Source organism: Carya illinoinensis, chromosome 9 (genome assembly GCF_018687715.1).
Source record: "Carya illinoinensis cultivar Pawnee chromosome 9, C.illinoinensisPawnee_v1, whole genome shotgun sequence".
Taxonomy (NCBI): domain Eukaryota; kingdom Viridiplantae; phylum Streptophyta; class Magnoliopsida; order Fagales; family Juglandaceae; genus Carya; species Carya illinoinensis.
The window spans coordinates 3,762,431-3,784,042 of record NC_056760.1 but is presented as its reverse complement, the minus strand read 5'-3'; the positions used below and the strand labels follow the sequence as shown (position 1 = coordinate 3,784,042).

Below are 21,612 nucleotides of genomic sequence, written 5' to 3'. Positions count from 1 at the left end.
ATGTTTGATTTTTTGATACATTTGATGAATGTTAAAAATAATATTTTTTTTTTAACTATTAGTATTTAAATAAGTCTAGTATACTTAATTAATAACACATATATTAATTTACAAAAGTATGATAACATATAATTAGATATTTTAATATAAGTCTAATATAAAAATAAGTTAGATATCATAATAGAAGTAAATTATCAGTGAAATATTTAGTTTTAGTTTTAAATTTTCAAAAAAATTGAAATTTGAGAAGCTAGAATTTTTTATTTTATTTTATATTTTTTTTATAGAATGGGCTAAATATGAAACTAAAAAAAAAGTCTAAAACTGATATTCCTAATCCGACTCTACTCCAACTTCAATTCTAATAAATTAGAGCCGACGCCATATCAAAATTGCACAAGTCAAAATCGAAATACTTGTTCATAACACATTACCAAGCTACTGATGCCAACTCTCTCGATGCATTCATATAGACATGCTAGCTGCTGCTGCTGCAGCAATGAGCATGCATGCATGGTTACAACTTAATTAAAAAATTATAGTAAAAAAGATTAACACTGTTATTGTTCCAATTTTTCAATTAACTTGCAAAAGTTAACCGCTTTTAACGCCATGTCGTAATGTACGTACGTACTCTTGGTTCCATTTTTAAAAAAGATTGGCATGCATGCAGCATGCATATTGTCCTCGTTCATATATTCTAATGACCTTCTAATAAATTCAATGTTCGAAAATTTATATATATATATATATATATGATTTTTCCTTAACAAGTGCCCGGCCTTGAAAGATTCATAACTGTATATTCAATGCATCCCATGACAATTTTTGTGTTACATTCCAAGTTTACAAATAGCAAAATTCCATAAGAACCTTCACAATTTAAACATGAAATAAAGAACGGATAAACAAGAAAAGATAAATCAAGTTAATTAGTTATTACATTTACTTGTTTGGTTACCAAGATGAGATGAGACTTTCCTTACCAAGTTAATCAATCATCTCATCTCATATAATTATTATAACTTTTTTTAAATTTTCACACAAAATATAATAAACAATTTAACTTTTTAAATCTCAAAACAAAAATAATATTAAAAAATTATATAACAATATTTTATTCAATTTTTAACTTTTATTTCATCTCATTTGATCATCTGTGTAATCAAACGAGACAAATTCTATTGAATGTTGCACTCTTACAACATTCTTATTAATTTCCCCCTTCGAAAATACTAGGAGACACGTTTAAATTGGTTTTTCAATCTCTCTTTTTTTTCCCCACTAAAATTAGGAATCCTTTTTTTTATTTTTTGTCTCTAGCCATCACTCACACATACACAATCATGATGAGGATAACGTGATGCTCAAATGCATTCATTACGAAGTAAATATTTTCTTTTTCTTTTTCTTTTTCTTTTTCTTTTCAACAATGGTAAGAGTGATCATCGGAAATACTCAAATGCACTATAGCTCAAATATTACAATCCAATTGCATAACTTTTTCATCCTTGCTTTTTAAGAACAATTGAAGCAAGTGTTTGTAAAAGATGGGTCTTTTTTCCCAAAAGCATAGGATCTATGATCAATCCCGAAATTTACATATACCTCCATTAGAGATTTAGAATGACAAAAACACACATTAATGTTCCTTCCCACATTATAAGGATCCAACTTGGAATGGGAACCTCTAAACCGTGGCTTGGAACTCTGCATAAATAGGGACAAGCAAATACGACCACCTTATCCTCAATGCGGTCATCTCCAAAATAAAACGAAAAAGAATAAAACAATTGGATATGCAAAGGTAACAAATAAAACAATTGGATATGCAAAGGTAACAAACTTGTCCGATGTTTATTGCTCCGCGACTGCAATGTACTGTGAAGAAGGCACACTATATGCAGTATTAAAAGCAGGATGCTCGTAGCCATGGAGCCTTGGAACTTTAAGATCAAAAGCTCACTTGAGTTGTGCTACTTTGACATCCAGCCCACTATAAATGTCTTCACAGTTCTAGACAATCAACAGCCAGCAGCTTTAAGAAAGTGGTCGTATGGACTTGATGCTGGTAATCTGAAGAAGTGAGGATGACGCTGGTGTTCTGTTGCACAAGGCAGTGGAACAGGGGTGGGGGATGGTCCGCATGAATTGGCAGTGAAGTTTTGGTCAAGGAAAGGATTGACAGCCTGCATTTTCATTTGAGTTCACAATATTAGCAGCTTCGTAAAAATCCTTGTGGATATCGATAGCAATGTTATAAAAGATGAAGGTGCAACGCACTGCATTAGAGGCTCTAGGTAAATGCATGCACCTTTTTAGAACAGATTATATTTGTAAGCAAATAGGAACCTACAAGACTATGCTATACTACACAACGTGATCATGCTAGAGATGCGCATGGTACATACAAGTATATACCACGCAAGTATGAGCTCATTTTTCAGTTTTCTAGAGTGAGAAGCTACCACATTGGAACCCATGTCAACATGGGGATAGGATGCCATCTTCTTCACCTCAGGTTCATGATTGTGTAGAGTCAAGTACTTCATACTTTCCTGTATCTGTTGTGCAATCATCACATTAGACATCTTCTGCTGCTTTCCCATGAGTAGTGTCTCGCAATGATGGGCCATTTCCTTGTAAGGTACATCAGGTGCATTTGTGACAGAAATTCGTCCAACTTGATGTGCTGTCTCCAAGACCTGTGCATATAAAGCACGCTATAAATAATTATGTAGCAAGAAATCTATCATTCTAAAACTAAATATCCTATATGGTGGCACTTTTAAAAGAAGTAAACACTAAATAAGAGAGCATGAAATGGCTAACGTACTGATTCTAGAAGTTGATCGACACTCAGAAGGTTGGGGATTTCCAAGGCCAACTCTGAATCACGTTTCGTTTGACTTTCAAATGAATCTGCTAGTGAATCATCCTCTATTGAAAATACCGGAGCAACCTGCAAGACAACAATAATGTCATGCAAGTCCCAACCATTAACAGACATACGCAGAAGACATGCACAATATTCACCCCCTTAAGAGATTCATTGTTTTCTAAATCAACCCGACGGATTTTATACGAACTGCCCATGAACAACTGGCTTCCCAGCGGACACACATCATCAGGTACAAATTCATTCAGCAGCTGTTCCTTTATAGTGGACAATTCAGACTGCAAAAATGCCAAAATTATTTTAGAGCAGAATATAACAAGAAAATTAATTCTTTAATCAGTGAAAGCAGTCTGAGATGCTTAAACAATTTGTATAAAAGATTTACTTCTGAAAAATTCTCCAAGCACTTTAAAACCTCCGAAACAAAGAACTCCGTAGTTTGATCTTTGGTTGTCCCTATTTCCAAAAGAGATTTTGAAGCTGAAGTATCATCCTCTTCGGATCCATAAACATTTGCAAGATGGCTGGATCCTGTTTTGACAGCCTGTAACTTACAATCTTCCACCAATTGTAGGAACGGATCAACCTGATTCAAGTAATAATATTAAGATAGACATTACAAAAGTTTGACTGAAGATAAGTTTTAGCGACATCTGACATGGCAGAAGCCATAGACTCGTATATACCATTTCATAAAACGTACCATTGACCTCAAGCATATAAACAAGATGAAGGATACAGTGAGTCATTGTTCATGTTCAAGAGGAAGAAGAATGCTGATAAGGTACTACCAATAATCACAACTTCATTAGCAATGACTCATACCTACCTTTTCATCTGAAAGTGCAGCCTTGGCACCATGAACAAGAGGAAGAATATTGTATGCTTTTGACAAAAAGAGAATCATTGAAGTTGCCAAGGTAAAGAGGGATCTGCAACGTGAAGGTGGCAGTGACCCTGCAATAGAAGTAGGAATACGCTTGAGCTGAAGAGCTGAAATCTCATTAACAGGAAATCAGGTTGGTTCATTCTTTGCTTCATGACTATGAAAGAAACTAACAAGAAATTCGAACAAAGTACAAGCTAAAATTCCCAATCATTTAAAATAAAAAGTCCAATAACTTTTTAAAGTTTAAATGTTCCAATTCTTGCATATCTGCATCTACCACTAGCATTGGCATAGCTTGTTGGTCTGATCTCCCCATGTTATGCACCCAGTTCAAAACATCACAAGAGCATGCAATGATGTAAAGCCCAGACCTAGTCCATCTAGTCGTATGGTATTGAAATAAATATAAAAACTTTAAGAACTGACCTCCTTCATGAAGAGAAATGTTTCGCAAGGAAAATGCTAACTGAAAACTTCGAACTAGAACCTCATTACTGGAATTCTGCAAGACATGATAAAATATAATTGAATGAAAAAAGTATAAAGCTCATAAAAATAAAATCTATATCAAATGAGGGAGGCCAAAGAGAAGGTTCTCATCAACAGTCTTTTATTATTTGAATCTATGCGACCAGAACAAAACCAATGAACTATTTAAGGCTCAAAGTTCATGAATGGTAGTTATAATTTCTAAGTTATATTCCATGGAAACTTAGTAAGCTAATGGTACCATTGAATGTGTAGAGTGCAATTAAACAATGCCTAAACATCAAAAATTGCATTTAGCAGCATCTATTGATGATGAAACATACTTTCTAGCAGTACATAAGCAAAATCCCAAGTAAGGCTTTAAAGTAAACAAATCCCAGCTAATGGAGGATTTTTTTTCAAGAAAAAAAAAATTAACTTAAGGGCAAATCCTTTGTCATTAATTGTACAAAATGAGTTTACCTCTCATTCTATTGGGCATTTGGACTGACATATTCTTGACAAGAAAGCTACTTTCACAAGTGTTTTGAGGTTCCTGGCCCCTTGCCAGAAGTTTATGAAGATTAATTGACCCTATTAATAGATTAATTTCCAAAAACATAATTAACAATAATACTAAACAACACTAAGATATATGAACATACTAAGACTGCTCCATGAAATCGTTGTACCTCAGATCCCCATATAAAAGTCATTCCTAGCTACAGATAAATTTAAGCAGGCTTCCTTGTTTAACATAATGATCAACTAGGTTGCATCAGTGTGCCCAGCTTGTGAGGAACACAGAAACATGTGAAGCACTACCAAAATTCTTTTTTTGATCGGTAAACAAGATTTTATTGATCAAAAGAATAGGCAAGAGCCCAAGTATACGGGAAGCACTACCACATTAAAATCCAAACATGCTATTAACAGGGAATATATTATACAAGAAGTAGCATCTAAAGAAAAGAACCTGATAAAAAAAATAGAGGAAAAACATAAAATACGTTCAATAATATTCTGGCAATTACCTTGGTCCGAGAGAACAGCGATACCAGACTGTATGTATGAGCAATTGCTTCATAGTTATCAGGTGTATTTGCAGGAGACACGGACTGAGCCCAAATTGATGAAAGCAACAGAGTAATCTGGTGGCTACTCAGCCTGAGGAAATTAGGCTCCTGAGGTTCAACATGGATAAAAACTTTCAATGGTGATTGATGGTGGATCAAATTAAGAGCACTTTTTGAGAACTTATAAATGATAGAATTGAACATTTGGATCTTTCAATTACAGAGGGGCCTGGATATAGATTAAGGCCTGCAATTCGCCTGAGTCCAATCCAAGCCCAGTACCCTTGATTGCAGATATTTAAATCCTGGGCCCCTGGTCCAGCCAAATTTTTAGTTCTCAATTGATGCATAGGACAATAAGTGATGGGTATCTTTTAGGTAGCAGAGTTGAATTGATGCTATAAAATTCTACATATGCACTTTAAAGGAGACCGCCTAATACTTCTACGTGTCGTCCGACATAAAACACTAGTCACCCTTAAAAGCAGTAATAACTATAATGTGACTAGATGGGCAAACCAGGAACAGGCCTAAAGTAGTGAGCCCTATGATGTAATGGATATGGACATCTGCGATGGGGAAGAAATTGCATAAAAGAAAGAAAACTTACAGTTTCTTTATTTGAACTGATCACGGTATTTCCATCAGTCGTCAAGGGTACAGAGGGCCTTCTCATACTATATACCATACCATACGATGACGTCAATCTATCTTCCATCTCATTATTAATACTGCTTGATTCCTCCTCACTAATATCATTTTCTTTACTCTCTTGATAAATATTTTCCCTTGAATAAAACATCTCCTTCCTTAGCTTCTCAAAAAGAGCTGCTGAAGAAGAAAAGACAGAGACAGTTCTTGAGAGCGTCCGTGGAAGATCAGATGCTTTCTTTGAGTTGGGAATAGAGGAGGATGGACGAGGGAAAACTGAAGATGGCACAAGAACAACAGAAAAAATGCGATGGGCTCCAATTCGTGTTTCATGGTCTGGATGAACCATAGCCAAGAGTAACTGATGAAACAAAGCCTCAGGGAAAGCCTAGAGACAGCAAGAAATTTTCAATTCAAAATTAGATTTAAAATTAAGAGTAGCTGAAAATGAAATTGACAAAAAAGAATAGGTTCTGCTTCCTGCCTTATTTTGATATGACAAATTGGGTAAGGAGGCTACAATTTGAGCAGTACGATAAACAGCTGAGATTGTAGTTCTGGCTATAACTGTAATAGTGGGGATGTTCTCCAACATCACTGCCATCACTTCAAGAATTGAGCGTGCTTCTCCAACCTGTTGGTCAATGATGGCAGATGTCAGCAAAATAGACAGACAACTTAGGTAGAGCCATTAAAGCATTTGAATGGGACAAAAGAAACAAAAAAGAATCATGTAAAGACAGCTGTGGCTCAAGTTCTGATAACCATAAATTTTCCATGCTAGATCAATTCAAGAGCTATTGGAGATTTCTACCACCTTATGTGATAACTGCACAAGGCATTCATCCACTGCTTCCCCAAAACTTCTATTCCATTTTATGATGTCAGCTCCCAGACTTGCATCATCAAGTGAGAAGTGTATGCTCTTCCGCAGATGCCTCATGACATCACTTAATGCACCAACTATTGCCATAGAAGGCTCGACCTTGGCATCTTGAGCAAGGGAGGTGGTAACCCGAACAATGTCAAGTTGCATGTCAGGTTGTTTAAGGACATTTTTATGATCAAGATGCTTAATTAACACGGAAAGCAAGAAATGTATATTTTGCCCTGCAGAAGGTACACAGAAGAAAAACCCTGATGTTAATCATCAAAGTACAGCTGAAAAATGGAGCGGTACCGAAGCAGCATAAATGGTTAAAAACAATGGTACAGAACCTCAAAACGCTAAATAAGTTAAGAGATAATAACTACCAGAGTTATCCATTAAAAATTGCATGTCCTTTAGGACTGGGAAGGCAAGACCGTGCTCAGGAGACCACAAGTTCCCTGTATCAAAGTATCGGAACAAAGATTCCAGAACACGCCGCATGGTTGTAGCCTCCTTGGCGAGCTTGGCCATGTTATACAGGCTGACTCTGGACCAAAAGCAAGGGTTCTTGGCATCTTCCCTGGGGAAGAACCCAAGAAATATCATTGACAGGTCAAGGATTAAACACACAAAAAGTCATTGACAGGTGAAGGATTAAACACACAAAAAATCACTGACAGGTGAAGGATTAAACACCAAAGAAATTACATTGTTACATTTACTCCGCCCTTATCATTCACAATTGTCTGCCAAGAAGGAACACTTGCTGTGACATCAACTGAAGGAGAGACATGACCTTCATTTTTTAGCACTTCTTGCACCCAACGATTCTGAGGACCTTCCTTGTCATGGTCCATGTTCTCTAACTTTTTAGTACAACCTCCATAGTTTTCCAAGACCACTGAAACAACCTGTTTTTATTGAATATAGAAAGAACAAAAAAAGCCAAAAGATCACATAGGTTGTTAACTAGGATTTAGTCCTTAAACAGTAATAAATAAAAGCAGCTTCACTTGCACAAACTTATGAGCTATATGTAAGTGTAATCTTCTTATTTTACATCGTTATAATATATAGTGAGAGACAAGCCAACCACTTTAGAGTTGAGCTCTCACAACATGTTCATATTCTCTCATCTTTGGTCATAAACATCATGTTGTGTCAAAGCACCAATACAGAACCCTAACCCTAAATTCCTATCCACCATATCAGACATAGTATGGCCCATATGGACTAGAAGGCTCACTGATATGGTCCTTGTTTTCATCTTCTGCGCCCCAGTAGGTTTTGAATTTTAAAGTCGTTTCATGTGCCAAAACCCTATTTTTTCAGTTCTCAAACAGCATTTGATCTCATCCGATCTCTCTTTTTTTTTTTTTGTCAATATGTTGATTTTCAGCAGGCTTTTGTGTTCTTAGTGAGTTTTGTTTTGATGTTGTGGAAACTGGGTTTGTGTATTGTTACTGTTGGCATTTGTCTGAGCCATTTGGCTATATTATTCCAATACTCGAGCAAATTTGTTAGGTGATGTAGGATGGATAACAATCAGTTAAATGTTTGAGTGCTAATGGTTTGAGTTGAGGCTTGTTAAATTACTGTCTATGTTTTTTTTTATTGGATAATTTTTCTATGGGTTGTATTTGTGTTATCATGATGGATGAGTCCAGTACCCTTCTTTCAGCAGCTGCTAAAGTTGGCATGCAAAAGATTACTGTTATGTTGAGTGGATCAAATTGTCTCCCGTGGGATCATCGGTTGAATCTAATGGCAAAATCTCTTCTACAAGAATAAGGATTTGCCAGAGGTACGGGTTCAAAGATGTTTTGTGATAACCAATCTGCTATTTACATTGCAAGTAATCCTATTTTTCATGAGAGTACAAGGGACACTTAGATGAGCTATCACTTCCACAATCTTGATCATAGATGGAGGTATCTTCCAGAATAATCAAGATTCATAGTATACATAAAGCCTATAGAGTTCTATGGGAGGTACAGATTTTTCAAGGAGGATACGAGAAAACCACTATGAAAATGGCTGAGTAATTCTACATATAATAGGCTGCAAAACAGAAGCAGGACACCAAGAGTAGGACAGCAGGTAGAGAAGTTTGTAAGATTTTTCCGCAGTTGGACTCCTATCTTATTGGACAAATTTCAGGGCAATTAACATAGCAGATTCCCAATACAAACTATAATGCTTATGTGTGTATATAGCAAAATAATTTACTCTCTCTCTCTCTCTCTCTCTCTCTCTCTCTCTCTCTCTCTCTCTCTCTCTCTCTCTCTCTCTCTCTCTCTCTCTCTCTCTCTCTCTCTCTCTCCTTTTCTATTCTGATAAAAAAGCAAGATAAGTTTTGTTAATGTAAGATTTTTTTCAAGAAAATAACTTCCACATCTAGTCTGAAACTAAACTCAGTTTGTGAAGCACATGAACTAACTTTAAAACTGTGAAACTGCATTCGAAGTTTTTTTCTGTTGATGAACAAAATTAACAAGTATGGATCTGCTTACATTGTCGAACTCGGCCGAAATGTGAGAGTATTCACCCATAAACCAAACCTACAGAGAAAAGAGATTATAAAATTCCTCTGAAAATATAATATATAAAATCTAGGGAAAATATACTCTTTTTTTACGGATAAAAAAATATACTAATTTATAAAGGGAAAAACAAAAAGTCGAAACAAAAGATATGGTTATGTGATCATCACAATCTTGTGGTTAAAAATACAAGAATAATAGAATACCATTGAAGAGAGGGCTTGGAGACCAGCTGAGCGTAGGCTTTGTTCCCTTTCATCCTCTCCCACTTCTTGAGCCAATTGAATCAATTTTGGAATAAATCCTTCTAAGTTAAACATATAAGTTCCATCAATCTGCCAAATTCAGCATAATAAGATGAGTTTGAAGTTTCAGTAGGCAGAAACGTGATCTCGGAAAATGAATCAAAGTTGAAGATTTAATTAACGGACCTATGCCTATTTATGGTAATAAAACTCTAATTAATTGTCAAAAAAAAAAATTAACGGACCTTGGTCCAGGGCACTAACCTGATTATTTACAAAGTCAAAAAGAGTATGGCATCCTATAATTCGCATTTCATCTTGCCTTGTTTGATCCAGCAGAGCTTGCATGATGCTTAGTAAACTACTTGCAAACAGAGGCCTGTGAAATTGTCAACCAGTGAGTCTACTTTTCAGGTAGTCTTGTAATTTCAAAATATTGACCATTTCCTTTATAATTTACTTTCAACCAAAACCATTCCAACATAAATTTACTGGTTCCAATGTGTGTGTGTAAATATAACAAATGTTGGAAGGATAAACTCACATTTGCTCCTTGCAAGAAACCAACAATTTCCTGTAAATACACATCACAATTTTCACGGATTGAAAATTCTCATTTCTCAATTCCTTGTAACACCTTTGCTCAAGAGAAGTTGTAATCTGATCACCAAATTTGCAAATTTCATTAACGAAGCAAAAAACTTCAACTAATTGAAAGAAGACTAGCTTTTCTTGAAAAAGCTTCCAAGCATATAAAAATTGCACAGATAAACTCTGAAACTTTTTTTGTAACATTTTGCTTACATCATCCCTAGTTGATTTTTATTTCACATTAACATAAATTCTATTACTTATAAAACAAATGTGAAATTTTATTAGATTGGCATGCAACTCACACCATAGTAGTTGGACCCATAACCTCACCCACCACCCCATCCTTATTGGGGGAATGGAAGCGCCATTTGACCCTAGAGGCCATATAAAACATAAAATTCCCTACACATTTGGTGCTCCAGAAAAGCTTGAATCACCAGCGGCAACAACAGAAAACACAAAAGAATGGTACAAGGATTTAACTATTTGGTGATCTCACTGTAAGGCAATGAGGTATCCAATCTGAAATATTTTAGACCTACATAAACTTGATCAGATCTCCACCTCAGTATTAATCATGCCGCATATATCTCACTCGGATGCAACAGGATGATACTTTAATAAATTCTTCTCTGCAGGACCATCATTGATACCTTGAAGGATTTTTTTTTTTTTAAATATGTAAGAAGTAAATTTTATTCATACAAATGAAATAGGCATAGCCCATGTACACAGGAGGTATACAAAAGAACACCTAAATACATTCTAGGATCAAAAGATTAGATACCTTAAAGTTTCTCTTATTAGAATGAATGTCTTCCCTTTTTTTTTTATTGGCACCGGATGTCCAAGAACAAAGTCTTGATTAATCCCAAGAGTGCACAAGCCCTTAGCAAGGAGTTTTCTGTAAGTGCACATCGGGTAATTCAAAGGGAAGTTCCCCCTAGTATGATGGCCTCCAGAAATTGTTTGCACGCAAAAAGATTCGAACCATAAAACTACTTGCCAAAGTTTTCTAACATGATGTTAGCGCCTTCAACAACCATCGCATACACTTCTAAGAAATTCCCCCTCACTGGATATGTATGCATGTATAATGTCAATCAAACAGTCCATTTAGCATTAAAACACCAGCCATCAGGAGATGATTAGCCTCTTGATAAAATTAGATTATATTGAAGGACATTGGGATGAATTTTGGTTTTTCTTGACCTTCCACAACAAGTTCTATGGCAATCCATTCAGCAGCATCAGTTCAAAGTAAAATAAACATAGACCTTACAATTCTGTAAAGTGTGTTGGACGTCTATCAAAAGTTAATTTCTTGCCCGTTGAAAGGGCCGCGACTTACTTTTTACATAGATGAGGAAGTCTTTTTAGCCATCACCTATCAAAAGTTAATTTCTTGCTGCCTCCATAGAGAGTTTATATTCTATGATAAGTTCCCTAGAGAATTATCAAATCAAGATGTTGGGTGAGAAAAGTGACAATAAAGCTTATGAATATTATCTCCATGAACCACAATAATATTAATTAAAATATATGACGTGAATTCATCATACCCAAGGGCAATAACTCTTGGAGAACCTTTTCAACTACTCTAAGATAATAAGGCTTTGTACCAGCCAGTTTGAACACCAGTTAATATAGCACGATATAGACACAATGCTTTGCATAAACTAACATTACCTTTGGGATGCGCAGAGGATTTTTGGCAGCATATTCACAAAGTTTTCCTATCTTCCGATCATTTGGTCCTTCTTCCTGCCAAATATAAAGAACGGATCTTCATACAAAAAAAATGGAAAACAACAAAATATTACACAATCGAATGCGAAAGATAAATATTACCATTTCTGAAAACTTTACTTAAGCTACAAGAGATCCATGCTTATAGAAGAAAATTTTGTTTCTTTTTCCTCTCTTCTGACAACTAATATGTAATATCTTAGAAAGAGGAGAATTTTCATGTACACTATACAGGAAAACATTTTTTTCATTCTAGATGTATCTCTTGTTTTTCTTTCTTTTTGCAACAAGACAAACGTTTAAACAAGAAGAGAGGAAAGATAGACAGCAGAGGATATTTTAATGTTAATACAGAGGTACAAATACTTGCAAAAAATTAAAAAAGTTATTACAGAGTATACAGAAACAAAAACTCGAGGGTGCTAATTATTACTAAAGTTCTTTGCTGATCAAAGAAAAAAAACTGAGGGTGCTAACTGAGAAAGCAATAAAAAAAGATGAAAGTAGACAGCCTGTGTTGGGTAACCTATGACATAACCCACCCACAGATTGCTTATCTATCGTAATGAAGAGTGAGAAAAATAGAAAACAAACCATCTTTGCAGATCAGAAGGGTCAGAGAAATAAAACCGTCAACATGGGAAAAATGCCACAAAACCAATTGGAACAATTCAGATTCTAGAATTGTCAAATCACCATATGTATTCCTCCGAAAGGAACTAAATTTTCACTGAATTGCATTGCACTACATCAAAAAGCATTACTTTGCCTAGTGCTAATAACTGGGAAAATGCGTGTCTCAAAACACATCAACCAATAGACTACTACGTGGATAGGCGAAACTTTTAACATATTAATCACCATAAGGCCCCGCTCAATGAAAGCAGCCAACACCAATGACAACTAAGACAATTAACAAGCAACAGTCACCTTCATAGTCCTCCGACAGAATCAAATATAGCAAGTTTATGTGAAATTAGAGACAACCCAGAAACACTGACCTGATTACGAGGAAAAATATCGGCGATGAGCTTCTTGTACCTCTTTACAGGCTGTCTAGACCTCGCCCGCAACGCCGGGCAAAAGAAGCAAAGACTACCGCATGCCGGCAAAACTTGCCGCGAAATCACACCCGAAACAGCGCTCATTTCTCAGATTCCGAACATATAAAATCTCAAAGAATTCAACTTGGCCTCAAATCTTTGCTTTCTTTCCCTTCTAAATCAATCAACAATCCGGATTTTCGGTGCCGAAGAAGGGAAAGAAAGGGTTACACACAAATGAGGGAACCCCCAAACCAATGGCCAGCCTGTAACTCAGAATGTGGTTAAACCATGAGCCATGAGCTCCAAATATATTAAAGACCAATCCAAAACAATGAAAACAGAAAACCTTTACAAAATTAAAGAAAATGGGTCGTGAGAAAATTACAGGAATGAATCAAATCTTGGCAATTTCAGATAAAATTATATTGAGCTTTTGATTGAATAAAGATTGGATTACCTCGAATCGCCTGAAAGAGCAGGCCAGAGGCTGGAAATCCCTCTAAGCTCTGTATACAAAATACCGGAATCCCAGCATATCCTACCGCTATTATTAATGCTCTCTCTCTCTCTCTCTCTCTCTCTCTCTCTCTCGCCCTTTTTTTTTAGTTAATTGTGGGAAAGAATACAATTCCGGTGTCCTGCCAAGAATGATTGAAAATGTCCGCACGTTAAACGGTATTATACGTGCGGGTCCCAAAGAGCATTAATGTTGTTAAGACCGACATATGGCCTGTCCTGGGGTATGTTTCCTTGGTTGGAGAGGTAATCCGAGCCGTTAGATCTGCGGAGCTCACCATGACCTGGCAGGTGAAGTTTGGAACTTTAGACGTGCTGTCTCGACGGTTGAAGTTTTAGCAGCCTCCATCAGGTCTTCAGCATTTCATTCGAACAAAACCCAACAATTAATAACAAGTGTGATCTTATAAAATTAATACGATATATTATATTTAATTTATAATAAAAATAATTTTAATTAAATTAATTTGTAAATTTATTTTTATAAAAAAAAAATTGTGTCTAAAATATTTCTTTAAATAATAATGGCTTTTATTTTCCCAATTTTCCAATCAAAACAAATAAAGGGATGAGGAAAGGTTACACATTGTAACTAGGTATTACTGAATTGAACTTTCACCCAGCGAAGGTTTATACCGTTAAAAATTGGGTCGATATTAGAAAATAAATAGATACAAATGCATAAAATTATAGATATTATGGCTTTTTATTTTATTGAAGGTGAGTCAAACTAGGCATAATTTTGACAGTTACCGAAAGCTCGGAAATTATAGCTGGTCTCTCGCCATCCACACAAGAGTTTTGATAACGTTCATCTTTAATCCTTGTGTTTTTTTTCCCACTAATCGAAGTTGCCTAAAATTTGGACCATGTGTCTCTCTCTCTCTCTTTAATTTTTTTAAAATTTTTTCAACACTTTAACTAGTGCTAATAATTAAAAGCAACGCCAGCTAACAAATCAAAAGGAAAAAAGAGTACTTTGGACCCCTATGCCAGCTATTGCAACCTCCACAACTCAATGAGGCATGCTAACCAATAAGGCCCCGTTTCCCTTCAGGTAAATTCAGGTATAAGTAAATACTACGTACTAGAGTACGTGCATAATCACTTAAAAAGAAATAAAGTTTATTATTAAAAAATTAATTAATTTTAATACAAATTTCATATTTACTCATTTTTTTTCAAAAAGATTATAGGACGCTCTCCGCCTGCAAAGTTCATTCCTGAATACAATAAAGAAAAACTGCAATTAAACACAAATCAGTTTCTATTCCTAAACAAACCGTTACACTTGGCAGTAAGGTCACTTACACGGGGTAGGAGAAGAAAAGAATTTCAAATATCACTAAAATTCCAATTACTTTTGACTTCTGTTCATCTGTATATCCTCTTAAAGCAAATACAGTAACAATTGAATACATTTATGAATTGGCTTTTGCCAAGTGATTTCAGTATTCGGGAAGCATTTTGCTGTTTGTACCAAACCTGACAATAAAAAACGGTCCAGTAATGTATTGAATGCTCAGAAGATATTTTCATTTTCAATCTTAAATCGAAGCAATGTGCAAAAGAAAATACGATTTGACCATTATTAAGGAGTATTTAGGAACAAATTTATTCTAGATTTTATAAGGAATTATCCTATTTCTCATATTAGGCCTTTTAAGGAGAGAATTTGATGTTTATATCAGAGTAAGCTAAGCTATGACTAATGATGGACTCTCGCAACCTACCCACGATAATGGTACAGGAAATACTGGCCCACACGTGAGAGGGTGTATTGAGGAGTCCCACGTGACTTAGGAACAAACTCATCCCAGACTTTAGAAGGAATTACCATACTCCTCCTATTAGTCCTTTTAAGAAGAGAAATTGGTATTTCTATAACCATAAGTACACTGCTGTTTTGACAAGCATTCCTAAGCTCTTGGAGTACAACCGTGATCCCTCTCAACATGCTCCACAAGTGAAACGGGATCACGAAATCCTCTACTGCACTTTGGGCAGACATCAATTGATACCTCCTTCATCCCACCTCGCCTGACACTCGTTTCATGAACTTTCTCCACATGCTCCACCAGAGCTGTAACTGAGGAGAACTTCGCACCACACTGCGGGCACTCTTCTTGTCCAATTCCACCCACTCTGCTGCTATTGCTGCTGTGCCCTATTCCATCCTTTGCGATCTGCCATTTTTGGCTTATTTCAGTGCTCAATTTTGCCATGCCAGCTTCAGCTGAGGCTCTAACTGTTGAAGCTGCATTAAGAAAGTTTGAAGTCCACTTGGAGGAGGATGACGTTGGAGCTCGGTTGGGTTTTGAATTTTCTGTTCTACTTCTACTCAAAAGACCCATAAATGGGAAACCTGCTTCTGATTTCTTAGGTCCAGAACATTTGTGGTCAGGTCCAAACCTGTGCTTCAAACAATGATCTACCAAGCAGTCCCTGCACTTGATCGTGTTTGAGAATGTAAGGGCCTCCCTGCAACCAGGGACGGGACATTTTTTCTTCTTAGTGACTTTTTCATAATTTGAAGGGTCACATTCAGTGTTCACATGTGTCTCCCAACTAATGTTTGGGTCTTCTTGAGGGATCAAGCGAACTCCTTTCGCACAGAGAGGGCAGATGACAACAGTGACATCTTGTTTGTCAGCTTTTGGACAACTGTGTTTAATGTAGCTCCGGTGCTCCAAACAAAACACCTGTAAAAAATTGTCATATTTTAATCTCGCACATAAAAATTCCCAAAGAATAACATATAGTAAATGAAATCAGTGATCCACAAGTTTAGTAGATTAAGGAGACCATTATATAGACCCAGCCAAGGAAAAAAAGATAGATCACTCAACTTAAAAATCCCTATGGAAAACAATCTCACATGAAGTGGCAAAAATCAAATGGAAGACTAGAATGGGAAAATATTTGAAAGATATAAATACACACAAAACACATTTAGCCTGATTCACTCGGAGCGGATACAAAAATCAACTATGGATACTAACTTAACCAGTCTGCAATGCCTGCAGCATTAAAGAAGAAGCTATTTAATCAGCGATCATGCCACTCAAGACATACATACAGGTTTTAGTATTTCTTTATGCAAATACGAGGAAAGAGGTCCAATATAACATCAATCTGCTTATTCTTCCCAGTTTTTCAATACAAACCAACTCCTACTGATATCAACCAAACCCAAAGGTTTTAATTGAACAATCAAACCTGATTCCAGCTACAGTTTGCCTATTAGGTCATTTGACTTGTTCCCAAACACAGAAAAAGATAAATGGCACAAAATATCCCCTTAAATTTTGCACAACCAAAGACATTAAAATGATGACCTAACAACAACCTGGAGAAAACATGAGCTCAGCAAACTGAATCAATCAACAGGCAAAGAGGTATAGTAGACACATTTGCTAGAATTCCCAACTTAATTACTGCAGAAAAACTAATTCAGAGCAGTAAAATCATCGTATATATTAACTTTCTAGCAGGTTCTTCACTACGGGGCAACCCCTGTTACATTAATCAGCGATTCTCAAACTTCATTCATTCACTTCCTAGCATCCATGCATCCAGAATTCGAAGTGCTAATTAAGCTGCTTATCGAGAAAAATAATTAGGCAAAAAAAATCCCACTGCAATATTTTTTATTTTCTCAATTAACGGAATTTAAAATCGAAGCACTGGAAGGCTTCTAAGAAGAATGGTCATAACTCATAAGAACATAACCATATTTCCCTATGAATGGAGGCATTACTCCCAAAGGTATAGTAGCAGAATGGGGGAAAGCCATAGAGACCGAGTCTTAGCACAGCATGATCAGTTATCAATACTTGCTGATCCGAGTCGCCCAGTAGGAATGATCGTACAGCTTCACACACTGTTTCTGATAGCTATTCACATGTTCATCTTCCAAGTTCTTTCAAGAGTAATGCTATGAAAGATGGAAAAAACAAAACCATGTAACGTAGCCTACATACCGATAAGAAAAAAGGAACAAACTTTATTTGATATAGCATTCTTCAACATTTAGACAGGCATCATTAAGCATTGGAGTCAAACCAATCACCAACAAACTAGAAAATGAATTCAAATCCAAAAGAGCCAGTATAAAAACAGATAAATTGCAAGCAGGGGGGCCGGGGACCTGGCGGCAGCGATCGCATGTGAACGGCAAGAAATCGATCTGCTTGCAGTCATCGACGCTGCAATGCTTCCCGAGATCTGGGAATTCTGGGGTTCCCATTGAAATCCGCTCCCACCGGCTACGGAAAAATGGTACCAAAAAAGGGAAAAAAGGTCAAAAGCAAAAGTCGTCGTATACAAGGAATCAAATGGAGTTTCCCCGGAAATTGGAATTATTGCGGGATTGAGGAATTGGATGTCCAGAACTGAAGCTTTCGAATTCCGCGTATAGAGATCAAGACCGCGGAATCGAAAGTTTGAGAATAAGTAAGAAAAAGAGTCGTTGGAATTGGAAGTCGTCTCGAATTCCTAAAATACAAAATTAATTTGGTAAACATTTTATTTTGAGAAGTAATACTGTAGAAACCAATGTTTTGAATATTGTTGCGATCGTGTTTCGGTTAGGACATTGTAATTAAATATTTTAATATCAGTATCGTTTCAGAATAGATTAAATTAAAAAAATAGCATTCAAATGTAAAAATTTGAATAAAAATTATAAAAAAATAAAATTTTTATCTTAATTACAAAAACTCATTAATTTCGACTTGTATTTGTACGACCAGTATTAATTAAAACGTATTGGTATGGTCGGTATTTAATCCAATATAAAATAGATGTATTTTCTATGATACGAAAAATTCCAATTGTACCAATAGTACAAAATTCAAAACATTGATAGAGAGATTTATAAAAAAATTTATATATCCATATGATTTTATAATATTTATTTTATAATAAAAATAATTTTACTATTTAAATAATTACATTAATTTCTTCATAATCATTTCCCTTTTATATTACGACTAAGGATAAAATTTTGGACGAATAATATAACGTACAATTATAAAATATGCAAATATCAGATAGTTATTTTAAAAAAAAATAAAATTCCCTACTAACAAATTAATTTCTTTTCATGTAAATCTAATATCTGTTTACTCTTTTCAAAATATTGAAGTGTCCACCACACTCGCAATTATCATTTCTTTTCTTAATTAATTATTATATCAATTTAGGTTCCCAGCTATATTAATTTTCATTCTTAAATTTTGTAACTGTTAATCGATACATTTAAATGGCCAGTATATTAAGTCATTTAAAAGTATTTTCATTTTTTACGAAGATAATAGTCTTTCTGCTAGCAGACAACTACTTATCTCCATTACAAAATCAGACCACTTTCTATTTTCTCTACTCTCTGGCAGACGACTGGGTTGTGAAAATTTTACATCCTCGATGCCTCATTCAGAGCTAGGTGTGAAAACAGACAGTATTAAATATGGACACGGTTTGGTGTACCATAAAATGGTGATCCATAATTCTCTGTTTCTAAAGAACGTGTAGATAAAACCCATGCTGTCTTTCAAATCTCACCATCCAATGCAGTCCCATTGATGAAAAAACTGATAAACAAATTATTCCAGAATTGAAACCAAAGCCTAATCTATTTTAAAGCTTGGGCGTGGCTGCGACTTAACCTAATGATCTGTTGAAAATTCAGAATCCTCTTAACGATCCAACTTTATTTTCCCCTTTGTGCAATCCCATTTCACTGAAGGAATCAACATTATCCATGAACCATACGATTTCATATAGCATAACTATTGCATTGTCCAGCCAAAAATGAACAAAAAACAAAAAGACATAAAACCAACCGATTCAAAACTTTAAAACTGTCAAATACGGAAAAAGAAACATACTATCCCTCGAATGAAATAGAAAACATCTCATACTCAAGAAGTTCTCTAACACAATGTTGTTCGTCTCCTCACTCAAGCTTCAACCCTCTCAGGCTCCTCAAGGATTAGCTTGCCAACTGGTTTTGCCAAAAGATCTGTATGCTCTTGGAAAGGAGACTTGGTGAAGCGAGTTTCCCTCCAAAATTCAGGTGTAAGGAACCCATAAGTCTTCAGCAGACAATCAAAAGTTGCCTGTAGAGAGTGAAAAAGAATACGATCCATGAATTTATTAAAATACTATTTAACATTTATCTTTTGGTCAGACAACATACCTATTACAAGCCAAACACATAAATTGAAAGGAAACTCTTCTTAACGAGCAGAAAAATCCTACTGATAACTTGATAACAAATACCAGCCCACTGTGAAAATTAAAATGAGTTGAACGAAAATTTAAACATTCAACAATACCATGACTACTATATAGAAATATCCTTGGAATACAACCAGAAGCCTTTGATAACCGTAATACAAAGTGTTAAAAAACTAGTGTGTAGGAAAGTGATGCAATGTATTGAGACTTTTAAGTGCCTCTACCAACATAAAAAAAAATTAAATGAGCAATCAACCAGCAAGAAGTAATACCACATTATAGTCTGATCCTTGGATCATCTCTTAATCTTTTAAAAAAATAATTCAAGGTTGATAGGCAAGGCAACCTCATCATGATCGCATTGGAATGATGGTGTAGTATAAAAGTTTCCAAGAAAGAAATGCCAGCAATCTCTCATGCCTACACGCACACACACACGCATGCACATTTGTATACTTTCATCTCGGGCTTCTACCTCCCTTAGTATACAACATTAAGGGTTCGAAAAACAAAATATACTTTTAAAAGCCAGAAGCTTGAATGATAGAATTCAAAACTCCAAGACATCTAGGTAATTGAGGTGAGAATTTGTTTTCGACGAGGGAAGTGAGAAATTGTAATCTCAGTATGCATTAACTTTAGCATGGCTAAAAGATACAGCACCAGTCATTTTAAAGTAACCAATTTCAGTCCGAACGCATTAAATACCTGTTGACAGAAGCCTCGGAAAAATACATATTCTTCACAATTAAAAGAGGACCAGCACAAGCAGTAACACAATCCATTCTAAAAACACAAATAATGACAGACCAGTCAAGAGCAAACCTTCACGAAATTTCCAAGAGTCTTAGTGGACCCTCTCGACGAGGTAAAGACATCCTCGATCCCGGCGAATTGCAGGACCTTCTTCGGGACTCTAGCGGCGACGATCCCGGCTCCTCGTGGAGCAGGCACCATACGCACCGTGACGGACCCACATTTCCCCGTCACCTTACACGGCACGGTATGGGGCTTCCCGATCTTGTTCCCCCAGTAACCCCTCCTCACAGGTACCACAGACAGCTTGGCCAGTATAATTGCGCCACGAATCGCGGTGGCGACCTCCTTGCTGCACTTAACGCCGAGTCCAACGTGGCCATTGCTGTCACCGACGACAACGAATGCCTTGAATCTGGTTCTCTGCCCGGCACGGGTCTGCTTCTGGACCGGCATAATCTTCATGACGTCGTCCTTGAGGCCGGGGCAGAGCTGGTCGACAATCTGGTGCTCCTTGATGGGCAGGGAATGGAGGTAGATCTGCTCGAGGGACTTGATCTTATCCGACTTCACGAGGCGGCCGAGTTTCGTCACAGGCACCCATTTCTCTTCCTCGTCACGACGGGGACGGCGACGACCACCACGGCCGCGGTCTCCCCTTGAACGACCACCGCCAAATCCTCGCCCAAATCCGCCGCGTTCTCCTCCTCGCTCAGCCATGATTGGTTATTGGGAATGAAAGCGTGGGTATGTAAAGGAGAGAAGTTTAGACTCTGAGACGGAGAGAGCGCGCACTCGCTGAGAGTGAAAACCCTAGCAGATGTGAGGCTTTTATACGTGGAGGCGTGGTGGCTAGGGCTTCGAAGATGGGTTCGGGTGGTGTTTGGTTACGGACGTGAGTGGAGGTTAGGTTGGGTTAAGAGAAGCTGGCCCTGTGGGCTTCTTTTCCCATCCGAGATCAGGTTTTGGTTATTTTGTCGGATGAAGCCCATGGGCCGAGATTGGACTGCCTGGCTGGTTCTTCCGTTGTTTACTATTCAATAATGGGCTTGGAAGACCCACAAAA

At 36.5% G+C, this 21,612-nt stretch overlaps 3 protein-coding genes across 4 annotated transcripts; all 3 read right to left on the bottom strand.

Moving 5' to 3' along the window:
- Nucleotides 1-1,440: 1,440 nt before the first annotated feature.
- LOC122276177 (protein SEMI-ROLLED LEAF 2) lies at nucleotides 1,441-13,660 on the bottom strand. Of its 2 annotated transcripts, XR_006228785.1 has the most exons (21): nucleotides 13,489-13,660; nucleotides 12,987-13,294; nucleotides 11,926-12,000; nucleotides 10,187-10,302; nucleotides 9,907-10,021; nucleotides 9,604-9,732; nucleotides 9,368-9,415; nucleotides 7,563-7,765; nucleotides 7,238-7,434; nucleotides 6,801-7,093; nucleotides 6,468-6,617; nucleotides 5,943-6,371; nucleotides 5,291-5,440; nucleotides 4,215-4,290; nucleotides 3,729-3,856; nucleotides 3,285-3,485; nucleotides 3,037-3,177; nucleotides 2,837-2,962; nucleotides 2,469-2,705; nucleotides 1,847-2,189; nucleotides 1,441-1,710 (listed from the first exon to the last, which is right to left on the bottom strand). XR_006228785.1 is itself a non-coding variant. In XM_043085737.1 (20 exons), the coding sequence occupies exons 2-20, from the start codon at nucleotides 13,131-13,133 to the stop codon at nucleotides 2,025-2,027; spliced, it is 3,126 nt and encodes a 1,041-aa protein (XP_042941671.1). In that variant the 5' UTR covers nucleotides 13,134-13,294; nucleotides 13,489-13,660; the 3' UTR covers nucleotides 1,441-2,024. The 2 variants fall into 2 exon arrangements, 1 of the variants encoding a protein (XP_042941671.1); XM_043085737.1 differs by having other exon boundaries at nucleotides 1,441-2,189.
- Nucleotides 13,661-15,110: 1,450 nt separating this feature from the next.
- On the bottom strand, nucleotides 15,111-18,106 carry LOC122274969 (zinc finger AN1 and C2H2 domain-containing stress-associated protein 11-like). The gene is made up of 2 exons (XM_043083853.1): nucleotides 17,698-18,106; nucleotides 15,111-16,249 (listed from the first exon to the last, which is right to left on the bottom strand). Exons 1-2 carry the CDS (start codon nucleotides 17,794-17,796, stop codon nucleotides 15,467-15,469), a joined length of 882 nt encoding a protein of 293 aa, XP_042939787.1. The 5' UTR covers nucleotides 17,797-18,106; the 3' UTR covers nucleotides 15,111-15,466.
- A 1,199-nt stretch (nucleotides 18,107-19,305) lies between these two features.
- On the bottom strand, nucleotides 19,306-21,361 carry LOC122276388 (40S ribosomal protein S2-3-like). Its single transcript, XM_043086056.1, has 2 exons — nucleotides 20,616-21,361; nucleotides 19,306-19,669 (listed from the first exon to the last, which is right to left on the bottom strand). The coding sequence occupies exons 1-2, from the start codon at nucleotides 21,264-21,266 to the stop codon at nucleotides 19,511-19,513; spliced, it is 810 nt and encodes a 269-aa protein (XP_042941990.1). The 5' UTR covers nucleotides 21,267-21,361; the 3' UTR covers nucleotides 19,306-19,510.
- Between the last annotated feature and the right edge of the window lie 251 nt (nucleotides 21,362-21,612).

Excerpts from the sequence above, each read along its gene's own strand:
- LOC122276388 (XM_043086056.1), bottom strand. The coding sequence starts at position 21,266 with ATGGCTGAGCGAGGAGGAGAACGCGGCGGATTTGGGCGAGGATTTGGC. Across the intron at positions 19,670-20,615 it reads CTCTTGGAAATTTCGTGAAG|GCAACTTTTGATTGTCTGCT; the intron begins GTTTGCTCTTGA and ends CACTCTCTACAG.
- LOC122276177 (XM_043085737.1), bottom strand. The coding sequence starts at position 13,133 with ATGAGCGCTGTTTCGGGTGTGATTTCGCGGCAAGTTTTGCCGGCATGC. Across the intron at positions 3,178-3,284 it reads GCTTGGAGAATTTTTCAGAA|TCTGAATTGTCCACTATAAA; the intron begins GTAAATCTTTTA and ends GCATTTTTGCAG. Across the intron at positions 2,190-2,468 it reads TTGACATGGGTTCCAATGTG|GCTGTCAATCCTTTCCTTGA; the intron begins GTAGCTTCTCAC and ends ATGAAAATGCAG.
- LOC122274969 (XM_043083853.1), bottom strand. The coding sequence starts at position 17,796 with ATGGGAACCCCAGAATTCCCAGATCTCGGGAAGCATTGCAGCGTCGAT. Across the intron at positions 16,250-17,697 it reads CATGCGATCGCTGCCGCCAG|GTGTTTTGTTTGGAGCACCG; the intron begins GTCCCCGGCCCC and ends AATTTTTTACAG.